Genomic DNA, 17,280 nt, shown 5'->3' with positions numbered 1-17,280 from the left:
TGCAACTGTTAAATACTGCGACTGTGTGCAGATACTCACAGTAGATGAGTTCCTGTTATGAGGTGAATATCCTCTGACAGAAGATGCTCTGAGGGCTGAAGAGGACTTTATCTCTTCTGAAGTGCTGACATGACACCACAGACCTGGTCATCGAGCTGTGGGGGGGAGAGCAGGCCGATGGTGCGTTTGTGTCCAGGCCCCTTTCACATTCTCACATTTACAGGGCTTAGAAGGTGAACATGAAGTGCACCAGGGTTCATTATGGCCAGTAAGCCCTGCAGGGACTTTTTTTAAGTTCATGTGTGGAGTGGGCACATGTGTCCATCTATTCATGGAAAGTGGGAATTATCAAAAAGACACAAAAAATAACAGGAAAAAAAGAAAGAAGAGTTATTTGGATGACGAAGACAGATGGGAGATGAAAACAAGAAAAAAAATGAAATTGTTTTACATTTTCGAAAAAAAATTTTAAAAAAAAATATACGCAAAAACCTTAATATTTTCGTTTTCTTTTTTTTTAGACAGAAAATAAGTACATGCTTACAAACACAACAATGACTCTATGGAGCTGGTTATAAAACAAGTGCAGGAATGTAATCTGCTATGCTAATGCAGAATTCCCATATGCTTCCATTGTTGTTTAGCATGCGGTGTTCAGATGTCTCAATTCAGTATCTGCAGATCACAGTCAGCTGCTGCTGTTCGGGCTCTCTCGCTGTGATTGGTCAGAGGTTAATTGACGCAGCTAATCACCCGATCAGGCCAGTCTCCATGGAAACCATGAGTGGGGCTGATGTACAGGAGGGAGTCGGGGGGCCTTCACACCAGGCTTAGCTGCGGCTGCTGCTTTTGTGTGTGTGTGTGTGTGTGTGTGTGTGTGTTTACACCACCAACTGTACAAACTGTACCGCAGAACAGTTTGAAATGCATCAGAATGCAGCAGAATTCATCAGCGGGGAATTACGAATGTCTGTGCCAAATTTGGTGCCAAAATCTCAAGCAGGTGTTGAGATATTTTTCTGGATGAGTGAGATTTTTTTGACCTGCAGGTGGAGCTTAGAAAAAAGTCAGAGGATCACTAAAGACCTTAGGATTTATCCTCTGGGAAACCTCAATTTCTGCACAGAATTTCATGGTATTCCATCTGGTAATTGGGTAGATATTTGAGGTTGTACCAAAGTAGTCGACCAATCGTCGCCCTCCCTGGAGCCCTGACACGATCGTGGCTAAAAATGTAGGCACTTTGACGCACTTTTGATGTACAGACAGACGGAAGAACAGACAGACCTGAAGCAGCGCTGTGCCTCTCTCTCTGTTCAGTTGTGTTGTTTGGTTTGTGCACTGCAGCGTCACATCACACACCAGGTGTTTCTGTTTGTTGGGTTTGATAAAAGTGCTCTGCTGTAATAAAACACTGAGCTGCTGTCGGGCTCCGCTGCAAACACACACCTCACCTGGCTGGTGTGTGTGTGTGTATGTGTGTGCTTTGTTTGGGCTCACAAACATTTGCCTGTGAGTGTTTGTGTCGCAGACTCTGCAGGCCTGAAACTGGAACAATTTTAGAGAGTTGTGACATGTGACTAACAAGCATTTTTAAGTACAGAATTGAGTCCTCAGGTGGTTGGGTCATTTTTTTATCTGATCTGATCATGATAATTGGCTGGGGATGACTCTATAGACTAACCTGTGTTGTAGGAGGAAGTAAACAAGCTGCATCTCACTTGTAAAACTGTGCAATAACACTTCATTGTTTCAGTTTTAAGGCATCTTGTGTACAGCTTTTGCCGAGAAATGTGTCCAAGAGATCCTGTAGACCGTCCTACTTATTGATGTATTGTCACATAAAACTTTCCAACATTATGTGGCTCACTTTTAATAGATGGCCGGATGTTTTTTGCCTCCTGCAAATCTCACAAAAATGGTTCAGTACTCAAATCTCTGCACCACAAAGTCATTTTCATTTTGAATCCATCCCAAAATTGTCTGAGCTGCTCATTCCAAAAACCACATGCTCTGCATAGTTAACATTATACTCTCATGCCACAAAGGAAAATTTCCCTTTTTGTATTTCACATATTTCCATGTATTTAATCGATAGACTGTAAAAATAATAGATGTAGCTACCATGACATCACCCACTGGTTTGTGGATTCCCATTTCGAAGCCTCAAATTCAGCATTGCAGCCATTGCCATCTTGATTTTTTGGAGCCAGAAGGGACTTTATGTGGGAGAGAAGTGCTGTGGAGAAGCGAGGGGTGGATCTGACTGAGCCTTGGACACTATAGGCAGACAGCCTGTCACTCATAGCGGCCCACCCTCAGTTATGCATACTTTTAAGTGTTAATAAAGTGTAAATGGATCAGTTAAAAAAAATCACCTAATGTACAATTGTCACAATAGAGACCAAAACCGTGTTTGTACCAGGCTGTAAACATGTTCATTTCTGCTGTAAAGTTGTGCATTTTCACATGGGGGTCTATGGGGATTGACTGGCTTCTGGAGCTGGCCTCAAGTGGCCATTCAAAGAACTGCAGTTTTTGGCACTTCTGTGTTAGCTTCATTTTTCAGTCCTGTAGAATGCCACTTGATTTAATCAGATTACAGTACATAAAGGTGGGCAAAATAGCTAAATTACTAGACAGTATGTTCAGATCCATGGTGTGGAGGTAAGACAAATTGTGCTTGGATGATATTTTTACCAAAGCGTGTGTCATAAGCAGTTTCAGAGGCTGCCTTTGTCGTTGATTTGCTGGCAGGTGTCTGTTTTTCAGGCACCTATAGACATACGACAACAGCAATTTAATCACTGTTCCCAGTCAACCACAAAGTTATATTAAACTGCAGGTAACCATAGCAACAGTACTGATACATTAGGCTCCATAAGCAGCTAATTGACTGGTGAAAGTTACCTAATCATTGGGTTGAACTTACAACAAACACATTCTGTATGCATCCTGACACTCTCTGAGATGCCTTGATATGGAAAAAAATTTGACTTGACAGAGGAAACTCTTACTTTAGTGCGCTTTGCTGTACATTGTTGCTCACTTACTAGTCTCCCAAGCTCATTATGCGGTTGTTTTATGATCGGTTAGAGCCATAAGAAAAACAAATGTGTCATTAGTGCGAGGTGTTGTGTTGGCTTTAAGCTACAGGCGACGCTGCAGCCACTAGGCTGTGTTCACAGAGAAAAATCACACGGGTACAGAGTGTACATTTCTATACTTCTGTGGCAAAATGGGAGAACCTCTGTGCTATTCTGTTAGTCTACATGTCTATGTGTGTGTGTGTGCATGTGTGTGTGAGTGTGTGAGTACATGCTGGTAAATTGATGTGTGCGTCTGTGTGGGAGCTCTGCATCATATTGTACCAGACAGGCAGAGTGTCGGACTGAATACTAAACAGCAGGAAGCTCCTCTTCACACAGCGCCAACCCAGCCATATAGGACACTGTGACACACACACACACACACGGACTGACTTTTTTTGCTTCAATAATTCAGGTTAGTCTTCCATAACAGCAAAATAAATGAAAGAACATATGAAAAAACTCACAGGGAGTATAATATTAACAAAAAATTAATATAATACATTATTATACATAGATGTGTACACCCATATATGGGTTTACACTTGTGAGAACCTTCACTGACACAGTACACTCCCTCCCCTTAGAACCAAGTTTTAACCCTTTGAGGAAATGAATAACGAACATGATGCCCTCACTTTCCAAAAATGTGCTCATTTTCCAGATACGTCCTGACATTCTAAAAATGTCGTGACTTTCCAAAAATATCCTCCAATTCCAAAAAGGTTCTTACTTTCCAAAAATGTCCTCACTTTGTAAAATGTCATGGCCCTCCCAAGAAATATTCTTCTTGTCCTCACTAGATAAAGGATCATGAATCTCCAACAGTGTCCACCCTTTGCAAGTAAATCCTAATTTTTCATAAATGTCCTGACAATCCAAAATGTCCTCATTTTGCAAGATATCATGGCCCTCCCAAAAAACGTTCTCAATAATCCTCACAGTACAAAGTCTTGACTCTCCAGAAATATCCTCACTCTACAAATAACTCCTCATTTTCCATAAATGTCCTGACAATCCAAAATGTCCTCATGCTGGAGATCTGATAATGAAATTGGTCCTCACAAAGATAGCAGTACAAGAACTGACAAACACACACACAGATGCAGAGGCAGAACAAGGACACAGCCTATGGACACACATTTGTGACGACACACATGCACACTGGTGAGGTTGGAACATCTGCCCGCACACACACAGACATGTACATGCATGCACACACTGCAACACATACACACACCCATTTAGTGTACAGCCCACTCAGTCGTATAGGGAGGTGAAGAATTTTTTTTTCTTTCGGCTGAGCTCTTCACAGTGGAGGGAGGGAAGACTATGTTTGATGTAAGTTGCGTTGGAGCACGCTCAGTGGAGTGGCGGCCTCAGATGCACCCGGACTCGGTACGCTGTGGCAACATAATGGGAGTAGGCTGAGAGTTCAGGCAAGGCTGTCCAGAATTTACATTTATATTAACGCTGCAAACCCCCCGAGCTGCACTGCAGCTGAGGAGAGAGAAGCACACAGAGCGGCTGTGTTCACGTCTTCATCATCAAACTGTTGTTTTAGTGTTGTCTTACTCTCTTTCATGTTGCTGTTCACAATAAAACACTCCCAGCAAAATCTCATGAGATTTTCATGTTATTTAAAATTTTGAAAAAGACAAAAAAAAAAAAAAGTGGAAGGTTTGTTTGGATGGCATTTGTGATATATTAGCATTGCAATGGTCTTAATGACAATGATTAATAAGTGTCTGGGATCTCAATTTACTGCTAGCTTTAAAGTAAACTACTGAGTGAGAGAATGAACACATAGCAATGATTTCAGACACAGCCCTAGAAATTTAGCCATTTATAACCAATAGAGTTTATCTATAGAGCTAATTTAAACTGCTACAGAGATGCAAAGTGGAGTACTTTTCTCTGCTGTATTTCAAATTAAAATATACAGTATACAGGCCCAATCACAATGTTTGTTCATGTTAACTTTCAGATAGAAAATCCCTGCATCAGGTACATAAAATGAAATGGTGTCTCACACTCTCACTGCTTTTAGCCACCTAAAAGAAATCAATATGAGTTTAAGTGTACTCTATATGTAGGAGATTTTCACTGCTTTACCTTGCCGTCAGACAGCCTTTTCCAACAGGGAATGAAGCTGTTATTTCTAAGCCACCAGACATCATTGACAAAAACAGTAATTTTACTTGGTAGAACATGGGAGTGGCTGGTCTACCGCTGCCTCAATTGGTTAGTGTGTAAGGTAACGTGGATAAAGTATTCCAAATATAGCATCCACTTACACTCATATTGGTTTTTTTAGGTGGTCAAAAAAAGCTTTTTGCAGCCCCTGTACATTAGCTTCTGTGCCTATAGATTTGGCTTATCAAAGATGCTAGCAAAGCAACGCAGTACATAGAATAAGCACAGCTGAAATGTCAGATAGGTCAGGCCAGCTTGTTTAACTATACTGTATACCTTTACATGTTACAGTAAGTGTTAATATGACAACATAAATAAACAAGTTTGCAGATTTCACATATCTGAAATGAACTGCCAGTTGTCTGCCCATAAGTGATCATTGTTGTCCATATCCTTAAATTATCCAGGGAGACTTGTTTGTTTATGTGCTTCAGAACAATACTAACAATAATTTAACAATATAGATCTCATCATTGTTTCTGAGATATCATCTGTTTTCTGTCAGTTTGGTGTGGAGTATGGTCTGGTATGGCTTTAAAATACTACAATAACCATGACCCTCAGTTGTCATTTTGAGAAGAAGCCAGTCAGGAGAGCAGATCAATTCAGAACGCTTTGTCATTGCAGTTAAGATCAAAACACCACTTCAGTTGTTGTATTCATTCAGAATTGACCCAGAATTTCCCACCATTAGCAGCTCTGTGGTCAGATGTGTTTTTAGGCAAAGGCAAGTTTTCTTGTAGAGCATCTCATACACAAGGTAATTCAAAACGCTTCACATAATGCATTCAGAACATTACAACAGGAATACAGCATTAAACATTAACATGCAAATTAAAACATTGGGTATAAAATAAATATCAGGGCATGTAGCATGGAAGTGCAAGGTGAAAAACAATGAGTGTTTTATGGTTTAGTCAAAGGCAATGGAGAACATGAAAGTTTTGAACCTGGATTTAAAGGTAGTCAAAGTCAGATATATACATATATTCTGAAAGTTTGCTACAAGTCTGTGGTTTGAAGTAACTAAATGCTGTTTCTACTGAAATGCAAATTTTAACTTCCACCTTTGACTTTTTATTTTAAATCTAAGAAACACTTGTATTTTGTACTGATAATTCAACCAGTTTTATAGTCGACCAAGGACTGAAGAGCTCCAACTTCTAGTCACGAAACATCGTCCTCAAGGATATTATTTTACAGTCCAAAGTCAATCCTTTCAGTTTAAATATTTTTTTTTTTGAGTATTTGCAGCGTTACAAATTCTTAACTGAAACTCTATCCATATGTTGAGATGTTTGCAATTATCATTGTCTTAATGTCTCTAGTAGTTCTCTGTATACAGTGTATGATGTCAGCCAAACTCCCCATGATGCAGTGATAACTAGAGTTATTTAAAGTAAAAACAATTTGCTATGTGTCCAATAAATGTAGTTGTTGCAGTTGTGGTTGGTTAGACGATACTGAAAATGAAATAACTGATTGAAATGTGGTTCTACCATCATAAGTTTCAAATTTTCTCATTCTCGTCTGTAGGAGTAAGAAGAAGTCTTGTCCTTTGAAGCAACTCATCTTTTCAGGAATTAGATAAATGCTGTAGAGGACGTCTTTTATCCATGTTGTTGGCCTTATTACAGGTCATTTGCAGTCTATGCCGTGGGTCACTGAAATGTTTTTAGCAGAGTCTGTAAAGCCTCTCCAAAGAAACACCTAATCTACTGAATGAATGAAATGTTATGGCACAGGTTGCTGAAATCTTTTCAGCCTGTAAAAGCTGAATGAGCGAAATGTCACATTTTAAAATAGCAGTAAAAATGTGTAGATGGTATTTGGCTGGAGCCTCTCGAGTGTTGAAATGTCATTAGAAAATTCTAATTATATGTTTCACAGAGACAATAAAACTCAGAAGCTGCCCACAGTTCAGTCTCTTGCTAAAGGACACTTAAGTAGAACAACAGCTGCTGAGAGGTTTGATTCCTGCGATGGGAATCTGACGTTGCTGTGTTTTGTTTTTGCAGATCATGACTCTGGAAGACGGCTTCTGAAATTTTGTTTGGTATAAAGACTCTTCAGCTACAGCACCACGGCCACACCGAGCTCTGACCAGGTAAAGGTACACTGTTCCAACCAGCTGGTGTTTCTGTCTGAAGGGGTTTTCCAGGCAGTAAACACACCTAATTATGCGATGAACAAAAAAACACAACATGTTTGACGATGACATGTTTTTCTCTTCAGATGGAGGTGAATGCGGTTAAAAAACGCCATCGTACACGATCCAAAGGAGTCAGAGGTATGAGCCTGTCTGTCTGCTTTCTATTCATAGCCTGGTTCATGACTCCTGAATCACTCCACATTAGAAGAAACCCTAATTAAGGCAGCCTGGCTTCGCTGTTTAGCTTGTCACGCTAGCTAATAAGTCAGCAACTGCCCAACCACCTATTTTTACTCATGTTAATGTAACATATCCTTAGTTAAATGCATTTTCCTTGCGAAAACCCCCCCATCAATGTTACAACCACGAAGAAATAGCTGACTAAGTGTGAAGCAGGAATGTTAACATTGTAAGGTAATGTAACATAAGCTTGCTAGCTTTCAAATATTAGCCTGCCATGCTATGAAGTCTGTGTAGCCTTAAGTCTGTGATAAACAACTTTTCTTTGTTTATCTGGTGAGGGTTCATGCTTTAACAACAATAATAATGCCCTCTTAAATTTTCTTGACATTGTTGGATTAACAAAATGTTACTGTATTTACATCCTTTACTTTAGTAAAAGTACTAATAAAATAAAACTGTTTGCACCTCTGTATATTCATATTTATTTACAGTCTTTCAAAGCATACACATTCTAGCACAGCACACTCCTATTACATTCTGTGTATTTATGTATTTAACTGTATTTAACTACTGATTTATATCACTTACTCTATATTTTGTTTATATTTGATCCTTTAGTATAACTTGCACTACTTTATGTCCTTTTGTTTCTACTTGTGTGATTTTATTATTTATTTATTTATTTATTTACTGAAATTGAATTGTTGGAAGGAGACTGTGACACAAGTTTTTCAATGGCAACAACTGCTCTTAATTGTTGTTCATTTGAAAATAACTAACCTTGAGGCCTTGATAATATCACACTGAAAATACTCCATTAAGACAAAGGCATGCATTCAAAACCCTACATAAGTAAAAGTGTGAACTTATTATTAGCAAAATGTAATTGAAATTAGAAAAGTAAAAGTATTCATTGCACAGTAAAGTGTTCTCTGTCAATGTTTATCTATATGATGTTATTGTATATGATGTGATTAATATTAGGCTATTGCTGCATTAATGTGAATGTTGCATTTTTCTGCTGTTGATGTTTAAGATGCTAATTCTAACTTTTTTTTAGCTTGAAATGTTAAACTATGGTACTAGAGGTTTAAAATTATGGTATTTTGAATAACTTTGTTGCATGGGAGTCATAACCATGTGAACAAATAGGGAACAATGTGTTATTTTACAAAACACGTATTTAACAACTTTTGGTGCGTCTACAAATCTACACACATCTTTAAAGCATGCTAACCTAACAATGATGCATGGAAGTGGGTATGAGTTTATAAGTCCATCAATGTGACAATTATTTAAATAGCCTACTACAAAATTAAAATGCAAGACAGCATGACTGGAAGCTAGTTCATATTCTGCATGTAAACAGTTAAGGCCATAAGCTAAGCTAATTAAATACATAACTGACAGCTGTGCTCATGTGTCACATTCATTATAGAGGTTGCAGAGATGTAGAACCCGTATTTTGCTACCCTGGTCATGGCAGAAAATAAATTAAAACGAGACGACGCAGAGTAAAACCAAAACTACTTGTTGTAAGTGTCACAAAATGGTCAAATCAACGTACATTATGGCACATTTTAGCATCATTGATCATATATCATTGAGAATAGAGCTGGGTTGAAAAAAATTGATTTAATCGATTCGAATCGATTTTCCTTTAAATGGCACAATATCAATTCATTAATTAAAAAATTGATCTTTTATTATAACTAACTCTGCTCTGCCACCAGGAACAAACTGGGAGGCAAAGATACTCTCTGAGGAAGAGGATTCACTTTGCTGCAGAGTTCACCTACGTATATTGTTTCTCTTCTGATACAGTCAATGTGTGCTTCACAATCACTGTAGTGTATTGCACAAAAGCTTTATAAGACGGTTACAGGCAGCAAACTTGTGGATGTCCTTTGTCTACATTTTTTGTAGCCACTTCATTTAAATTGTCTGCCTCGTGATTAGATTTAATTTAAAATATTTATTTTGTATGTGTTGGTCAGGAAATGTTAAATAAAAGTACATGATGACTAATGTAACTGCTTTGGGGTCAAATCTTAATGTAAACAGTATTTTTTATTGTATTGCACCAGGTCAGAGGGTTCCTTGTTAAATATACTTCGTTAGTTCTCAGAAAATATCTTAATATCCAAGCAAATTCTGTATCATAATTGAAATATACTTGACTGAATAGATTTTGAACTGAACTGAATTGAATCGAATTGACTTGAATCAAATCGAATCGTGAATCGGATTGAACTGAGTCCTTGAAAATCGAATGGAATCGATCTGGAAAATCTGAATCGATACCCAACCCTAATTGAGAGGGCAAAATTATACAAATATGATACTCCTTTATAAAAAGTTGGGTAGTTTAATCTACAGTAATGTATCATATTCAATGATATCATCATATTTTTCTAGCATTGCTGTCCTGTGAGAACCACATATCTTTTAAAAGTCAAATTTTTATGGTATCAGAAAAACAGCCCTGTTTTCAGCTTTGTGACAATGAATTTTCCAGCTGATCCAAGAGAGTTTTCAAAAGTGTGTTCATCTTAAGTGGAAGAATTTTCTCAACACATAAAGGAACACCTTATCCTTCAATCTATTGCATTCAAAATCAGTAAATCTGGAAAAAAAACATGGTTTTTACTGGAGGTGATGAACAACTGTAATTTGACAACTACCTAAAGCTGTCAGACAAATGTATTGAAATAAAAAGTAAAGTAAGTAAACTGTCAAAAACATGTCAAAACTGTACAAGTAGCCTACAAGTACCTTGAATTTGTTTTAAACTACAATACTTGAGTTATTACAATTCATCACTGCATACTGTATATATTTTCCTAATACTTATGTACATTGTTTAAACTGCTGTGTACAACAAATACTTTAGTAAATAATTTACTTTGATTTTATAGTAACTTCATCACAAATTTGAGTGGTAACAAAAGAGACATTATACTAAACACAAATAGGTTAATACTTGACTCTAAACATAACTGATTATTAATCTAAAGCCCACGTACAGTAGAGCAAGAGCAAGTTGTTGTTGACTGTTGTCGAGGTTATAACATGCGTCTTTTTGTTCTGTCTCTGTCTACAGCTGCCGTGGAAGCAGTAACACAGGAGTTATTCAGGTAGGAAAACCTCTGCTGAGCCACCCTCCCAAATACATTCATCAATGTATTGCACTATTATTACTGCAGTTTTGGTATTATATTTATCTGTCCTGGTTGTGGAAGAGCGAACCAGCTCTTTCTGCTTGCATGGGGAGTCATGGGAGTTTAGCTATGCAAGTCAAACCTGCTCCCAGTGAGAGTTGGACTTCACCAAGGTTGAGAGAAAGATTATTTTTATGACTTTTATTTTAGTTTGGTTGTGGGGATTTATTAGTATCTTTAAATACACGTCATTGCACATCTTGCAGAATAAACCACAGGCAATTATGTTACAATCTTTATAATCTGTGGGGTTTTTTTTATTGCACACTAGAGATTTTTCTTCCCTGGCTTTCGCCTTTAAGACAGTGCCTCTTCCCAGGCAACATAAGTAATCCAGTAAAACAGCACCAAGCCTGGTCTTGAAGACAAACCGAGGAACCAAATGTCCCCTCGTCGTTCCATAAGCCTTGAGCTTATTAGCTAATTACAGCACACATTAACTACAAATATGAAGTGAACACACTATGGTTCAGTATTAAACTTTGTAAACAAAAAAAAACTGTTTGACAATAATGACACTGACAACAATTACGAGCTGGAGGGAAAAGGAGACAATGAGAGAGACACTGACTACATTTATATGCACAAAATATTTTTTTACCCTTATTCCTAAAAAGACAATATGCCTACGAAGCTGTTTACATGGTTAATGAAAATGGAGCCGGAGCTGCTTGTGCTATTTTGCTTCTTTCCATCAAAATAGGATTTTTTTTGATAGTTTTCCACCATTAGTACCCTTGATGGATTGTGAAAATACAGCCTCCCTCTTTCATTCCTTTAACCACCCTCTTGAAAAGGTCAGCATTGCGATATTTGTGCATATCCAAAAATAGGTTGATATCCATGTCTTTCATAATATTTAAAAGCAGGTGTGTTTCTCTTTTGGCAAGAAATATGGCCTTTTCTTTTGGGCATACTTTACCCCCAGCCTCGCAAACTGTTGGCGAGTTGGTTTGTGTACAATGTGTCCACACAGAGCTGATAGTAAACAGACAAAAGGCCATGTGTAGCAAACTGCAGTAAAAACCCCAGTTGAGCTGCATATCCCAGATGCGCTGTATACATGCCCAAAGAATGGTGCTAAAACCTGAGTAATATTGGCATATCCCACATATCTGAACCTGAAAATGCTACATTCTGGAAAGGTCCTTATTTGTAATATCCAAATGGAATATGCTGTTTACACAATTGTCATGAAATTCAGAATACTTTCATGAATTACATGTTTACTTCTTGCAGATGATTGAGTTCAGTTAAGTCTTCTTGAGCATGTTTGGGTGGCTTGCAACTGAGAATGAAGCAGCCGGAATGATTCAAGTTTAAAACCATGGTACTTTTCACAAAACAATGGATTGTCTTAGTCACGAGTGAGCCGAAGACGGAGTGTGAGATTAATAGGTGGATTGACGCCTTGCATTGGCAGCAAAGCAGAATCTATACCAGCTTTTTGAGCCGAAGACGGAGCTGACGCTAAAGGCAAAGTGAATAGATGGATGTGGTTGCTCTGAGAAAATCTTGATATTATCACATACAGTAGTGAGTCAGTTGTGGGTCAGCGGTGTTTTCTGTTAATATGTGACAGTTTTAATCTAAATCAACCAATAATTCTTTACATAATGTTGACTTACTACATTTTACATCATGACTGGAGAAACACACCAGCAGCTGTCGCAGTAAATGCTGAATATCACTGCTACCTGTGTGTGTGTGTGTGTGTGTGTGTGTGTGTGTGTGTGTGTGTGTGTGTGTGTGTGTGTGTGTGTTTCTGCTTCACTTAATCTCATTTAGTAAAACTGACAAATATTGGTGTGTGCAGCAGATTATGGTTGAACCCGGTTTGATCCAGGTCAATGCTTTACTGTAAACAACATGTCCTGTCTGTGCTGTGCGAGCCCTGAGCAGAGGAGCAGACAACTCAGCGTGATTCACCCAGAATTTAAATCTGATGGGTGCTGGTGAGGGCTGTGCACCCGGGGGCCTGATGTGGACAGCGAAGCTTTGAAGTTAGCAGCAATGGTAGAAATGACTCATACAGTAAATACTGTGAAATACTATAAGCATGCTATGAGCAGTCACTGAATGTTTTTCATCAATTTTATTTTTTTCCCATCACAGTTAGTGACTAATCTGACTAATCTGCGGGGATAAACATACCGTATATAAATTAATTTGTCATTGTGGTGTGATGTGGCAGATTTGGGGGAAAAAGACATGTGGCCGCGATATTAAAAGTCTTCCATGACTTAATGTTAATTGCTAAATAAACTCATCACATCTGTCAGCTCAGAGGGAATAAGAGCTGCAGTGTGTGCTGCATCAAAGCTCGGAATTTTAACTTTAATTCCAGTTTGCCTATAAGTGATTTTTGTTCTCCTAACTGAGGGGAATAAAGATGGAAATGTTGTAACACAGACTGACTGTCCATATTATATATTCATGGTCCTCTGAGGATGAATCCTAACATGTCAGTGACAAAATGACATTTCCTCCTTGTACACAAGAAATAGCAAAATTCAACGGATGCATTCTAGTGAACTTTGATGAGCCTGGCCATGCTCCTCTGAGGATGCATGCACACCATCCAGAGAGTGCTGGGTGTGTTTTTGGCAGCACCGTGAGTTGACAGAGTTGAAGCACCCTGATAACATTGCAACCAAGTCAGCAGAAGGGGAATAAATGAGTGGGTACAGTCCCACCTTAGCCTGATCTCTTAAGAGTGGGTGATTGAGATTGACATTGTTCCACACATTGTGTTGACGATATGAGAAAGAATGGAAGCAAAAACATGGTGCCAGAAACATACAGATTTAAAAGAAACACCAAAGCAGGATGCAGACAGGTGCTCTGTTGCTTAAACTAATGTAGTCTAACGCCTCATTTCCACTGCATGGTACATCTCAACTCGACACTTCTCGACTCACTTTTGGTACCAGATGCTTTTTTCAGTTTTGTTTTCCACTGCAGATAGCACTCTGTCAATGTAGGTAGGATTCTTAGCTGATCGCTATAGCAGCATTGTGTAAAACTGACGTGAAACAGTGAGCAATGCTCCATCCAGCTCTTGTTAAATCTTTTCATCAGCAACCAAACAGAGGAATGGCTGCACTTCGTTGGGTGACCATTAGTTGGCTGCCTTTGGTATGCCTCTCTGCATCAATGGGATTTCTTCAAATTTGGCACAAACGTCAACTTTGACTCCACAAAGAACTGATTCGATTTTTGTGGTCAAAGATCAAGGTCACTGTGATCTCACATCCATCTTATTCTCGTGAATGCAATATCCCAAGAAGGCTTTGAGGTAATTTCCTCAAATTTGGCACAAACGTCCACTCAAACTCATCTTGGAGTTTTTTGATTTTGGCCATAACTGAAGAATTCATCCACTAATTATAACAAAATTTCACACAACTGTCTAATAGGATAGAATGATGATGCAATGACGTTTTATTTCCAAAAGGTCAAAGGCCAACATCACTGTGACATCATAATGTTCTACAAAAACACTTTTCTGGTCATTACTCAACACTCCATCTCAGGAACAGAAGGGGGCACATTTGGTCAGATATTGAATTGATGACACTAATCTTGGCTGTCCATCTTGAAACTTTGCTGGTTGTATAAATCGGTGCTGTTGTGTTGAAGATGTGGGAGAAGCATCCATGTTTTAGAATTAGTGGCTTCTTTGCAGCAACATCTTGGATGAAAACTGTAACCGCAACTTAACTGGTTGGCAAAGACAAACAACAGCAAGGCAGCATTACTAGTTTAAAATGTGGGCAGAGTGACTTAAAAGTTGCTGTCACTATTGACTATAGCGTCACCATTTGAATATAATGGGTTTGTGCAGGATGTCTTGTGTCGCAATATATTCAGTGGTCTGCAGTGTTTTAACTCCACCTTATCGGCTCAGCTTGCTTGGAAACTTTACCGAGATCGTCCCAAAAAAAGTTCCAGATACCGGGCACGGTCCTCAACTTTTGCTAATGAAAAACAAGGTGAGTCGAGTTGGATGTGTCATACCAAGCCGTGAAAATGAGGCATAGTACAGCAGTCTTGCAATAAATCCTCCCTTCATGAAGGTTATAGTGTTCTGTTCTTGTTTAAACTGTTTGAGAGTTGCTTAGTCAACTTTATGGTCATTTTGGAGGATGTAGAGATGTAGTTGTGCTGTTGAACTGCACTATATTATATTGATAAGTGTTTCTATTATTTTATCCATCCTGTTTACGTCAGTGGGGGTAAGCTAAATAACAGAAACACCTCTTTTGTTTTTGTTCAGAAATTACTAATGTTGTCTCCAGCAGACTTTCAGTTTTGTGCACTGTTAGTTTATATAGCTGTGTCAAACAGGCTTTTACTGTTAAGTGCTTGGTGGTGTGTTTGCAGTAGGCATGGGCAGCCTTCGGACCAGGTTATAACAGCAAAACCTTAGACAGAAAGCAATTAATGTCAGTGGAATGGCTTCGATCAATGGATTTACTTAAATCTCTGCAATACTTTTAAAGAACTGAGGATCAGAGGGTATGATTTAAGGGTAGCTACTATATTCTATTACCTGTGTCACATGACCCAAAGACGTCACTACCCTCCAAGATTCCTGTACCACCTAAAGTGTTGTGTGAAAACGAATTCTCCTGTGCCACTTGCTGGTTTGTCTGGATCATACGTCTTTATTCTCCAATCATTTTTCTTGTTGTAAAAAGCCTTCTGGTTTTCCAGCACAGCTCTGGCCTTCTGTTTCAGCTTCAATAGCACAGGAAGGTTTAGCACGCTGCCTTCCCTACTTAAAAAATGATTGAAACTGTTTCTATGTGTCTCCTGTCTGCGTTGATGTTGACATCAATAAGTAATTCAGATCTCTGCACTGAGATCAAGAAAATAGCACTGGAGTCAAGAAACTTAGTGAAAGAAATATCCAGTTGCTTTGGAAACAAGTGGAAGTTTCACTCCACAGAGGGAAAAAGAAATATTTTGTGGTCTTAAGAAAAGGAGGATTTTGAGACTCGGCGCAACAGCTTGTTGAGGTTAAGGTTGCACTGATGCATTTTGGGAATTTTAGCATGATTGGAAAGTGTGTTTGACATTGTATTGCTTACACACACTCACACACACACACACACACACAGCTGTGCTGGGATCAATATGGCAACTCGATCAGTCTCTGCTACCACTCTGATTGATGAGCCGCCTCACCTTGAACAAACTGCCTCTTCTTCCTCACTCTTTTTTACTCCTCTCATACCCCTTCTCATCATATTTTCACTCCCTCTGCTCTTCCTCCTATTCTTCCTTCTCTCCTAATATTTTTCCCCCTTTCCTCTTCCTCCTGTTCTTCCTCTTCTTCCATTTTCCTTCCCCATTGTAGCTCTCTCCATGTTTTTTCTCCTCCTCTTCCTCCTGTTTCTCCTCTCATTTTTCATCATGTTTTCCCTCTCCTTTTCCTTCTGTTCTTCCTCCTTTAATTCTCCTCGTCATGCTTTTTCTCCTTGCTCTCTTCCTCCTGTTCTTCCTCCTCCTTTTTCCTCCCCCGTTCTCCTTCTCGTCATGTTTTTTCTCTCTCTGTTCGTCCTCCTCTGTTCGTCCTTCCTCCTCCTCTCATTCTTCTCCTCATTATGTTTTTCCCTCTCCTTTTCCTCCTGTTCTTCATTCTCTAATTTTCCTCCTCATTCTTTTTCTCCGTGTTCTCTTCCTTGTGTTATTTCTCCTCCTGTTTCCTCCCCCGTACTCCTTTTCATCATGTTTTTTCTCTCTCTGCTCTTCCTCTTCTAATTCTTCTCCTCATTATGTTTCTCGCTCTCCTTCTCCCCCTGGTCTTCCTCCTCTAATTCTCCTCATCATTCTTTTTCTCCATCCTCTCTTCCTCTTGTTTTTCCTCCTGTTCTCTTTCTCTTGTATTTCCTTCTCTTGCTCTCCTTCCTTCATGTTTTTCCTCTGCTGTTCCTCTTTTCCCTCCTCCTCCTGTTTCCTCCCCATTCTCCTTTTCATCGTGTTTTTCTCCCTCTTCTCTTTTTCCTGTTCTTCCTCCTCTCGTTTGCCTTCTCATTGTGTTTTTTCTTTCTGCTCTTCCTCCTCTCTTTCTCCTTCTAATCATGTTTTTCTCCCTCTTGTTTTCCTCCTGTTTTTCTTCTTCCTATTTCCTCCCGTTCTTATTTCCATTGTGTTTTTCCTCCTCTTCTCTTCTCTTGTTTTTCCTCCTCTCGTTCTTATTTCCATTGTGTTTTTCCTCTCCTCTTCCTCCTGTTCTCCCTCCTCTTGTTTCACTTCTCATTATGTTTTTTCTCCCTGTGCATGTCTGCCTTTTCTTCCTCCTCTCTTTCTCCTTCTCATCATGTTCTTTCTCCCTCTGCTCTTCCTCCTGTTCTTCCTTCTCTTTTGTCCTTCTCATCATGTTCCTTCTCCCTCTGCTCTTCCTCCTGTTCTTCCTCCTCTTTTTCCTGCC

The 17,280-nt window shown here is 39.0% G+C and overlaps 1 protein-coding gene across 7 annotated transcripts in view; it reads left to right on the top strand.

Moving 5' to 3' along the window:
• Positions 1–17,280, top strand: part of myt1la (myelin transcription factor 1-like, a) — a 78,117-nt gene that overhangs the window by 9,496 nt on the left and 51,341 nt on the right. For all 7 annotated transcript variants that reach the window (XM_049590558.1, XM_049590559.1, XM_049590562.1 and 4 more), the window contains 3 exons: positions 7,304–7,392; positions 7,521–7,575; positions 10,724–10,757. In XM_049590558.1, coding sequence (XP_049446515.1) covers positions 7,521–7,575; positions 10,724–10,757 — 89 coding nt within the window. In that variant the 5' untranslated portion in view covers positions 7,304–7,392. The remainder of the gene's footprint in view (positions 1–7,303; positions 7,393–7,520; positions 7,576–10,723; positions 10,758–17,280) is intronic.

Source organism: Epinephelus fuscoguttatus, linkage group LG11 (genome assembly GCF_011397635.1).
Source record: "Epinephelus fuscoguttatus linkage group LG11, E.fuscoguttatus.final_Chr_v1".
NCBI classification, from domain to species: domain Eukaryota; kingdom Metazoa; phylum Chordata; class Actinopteri; order Perciformes; family Serranidae; genus Epinephelus; species Epinephelus fuscoguttatus.
Note: the sequence above shows the minus strand (reverse complement) of the source record. Positions and strands in the feature narration are given on the sequence as shown.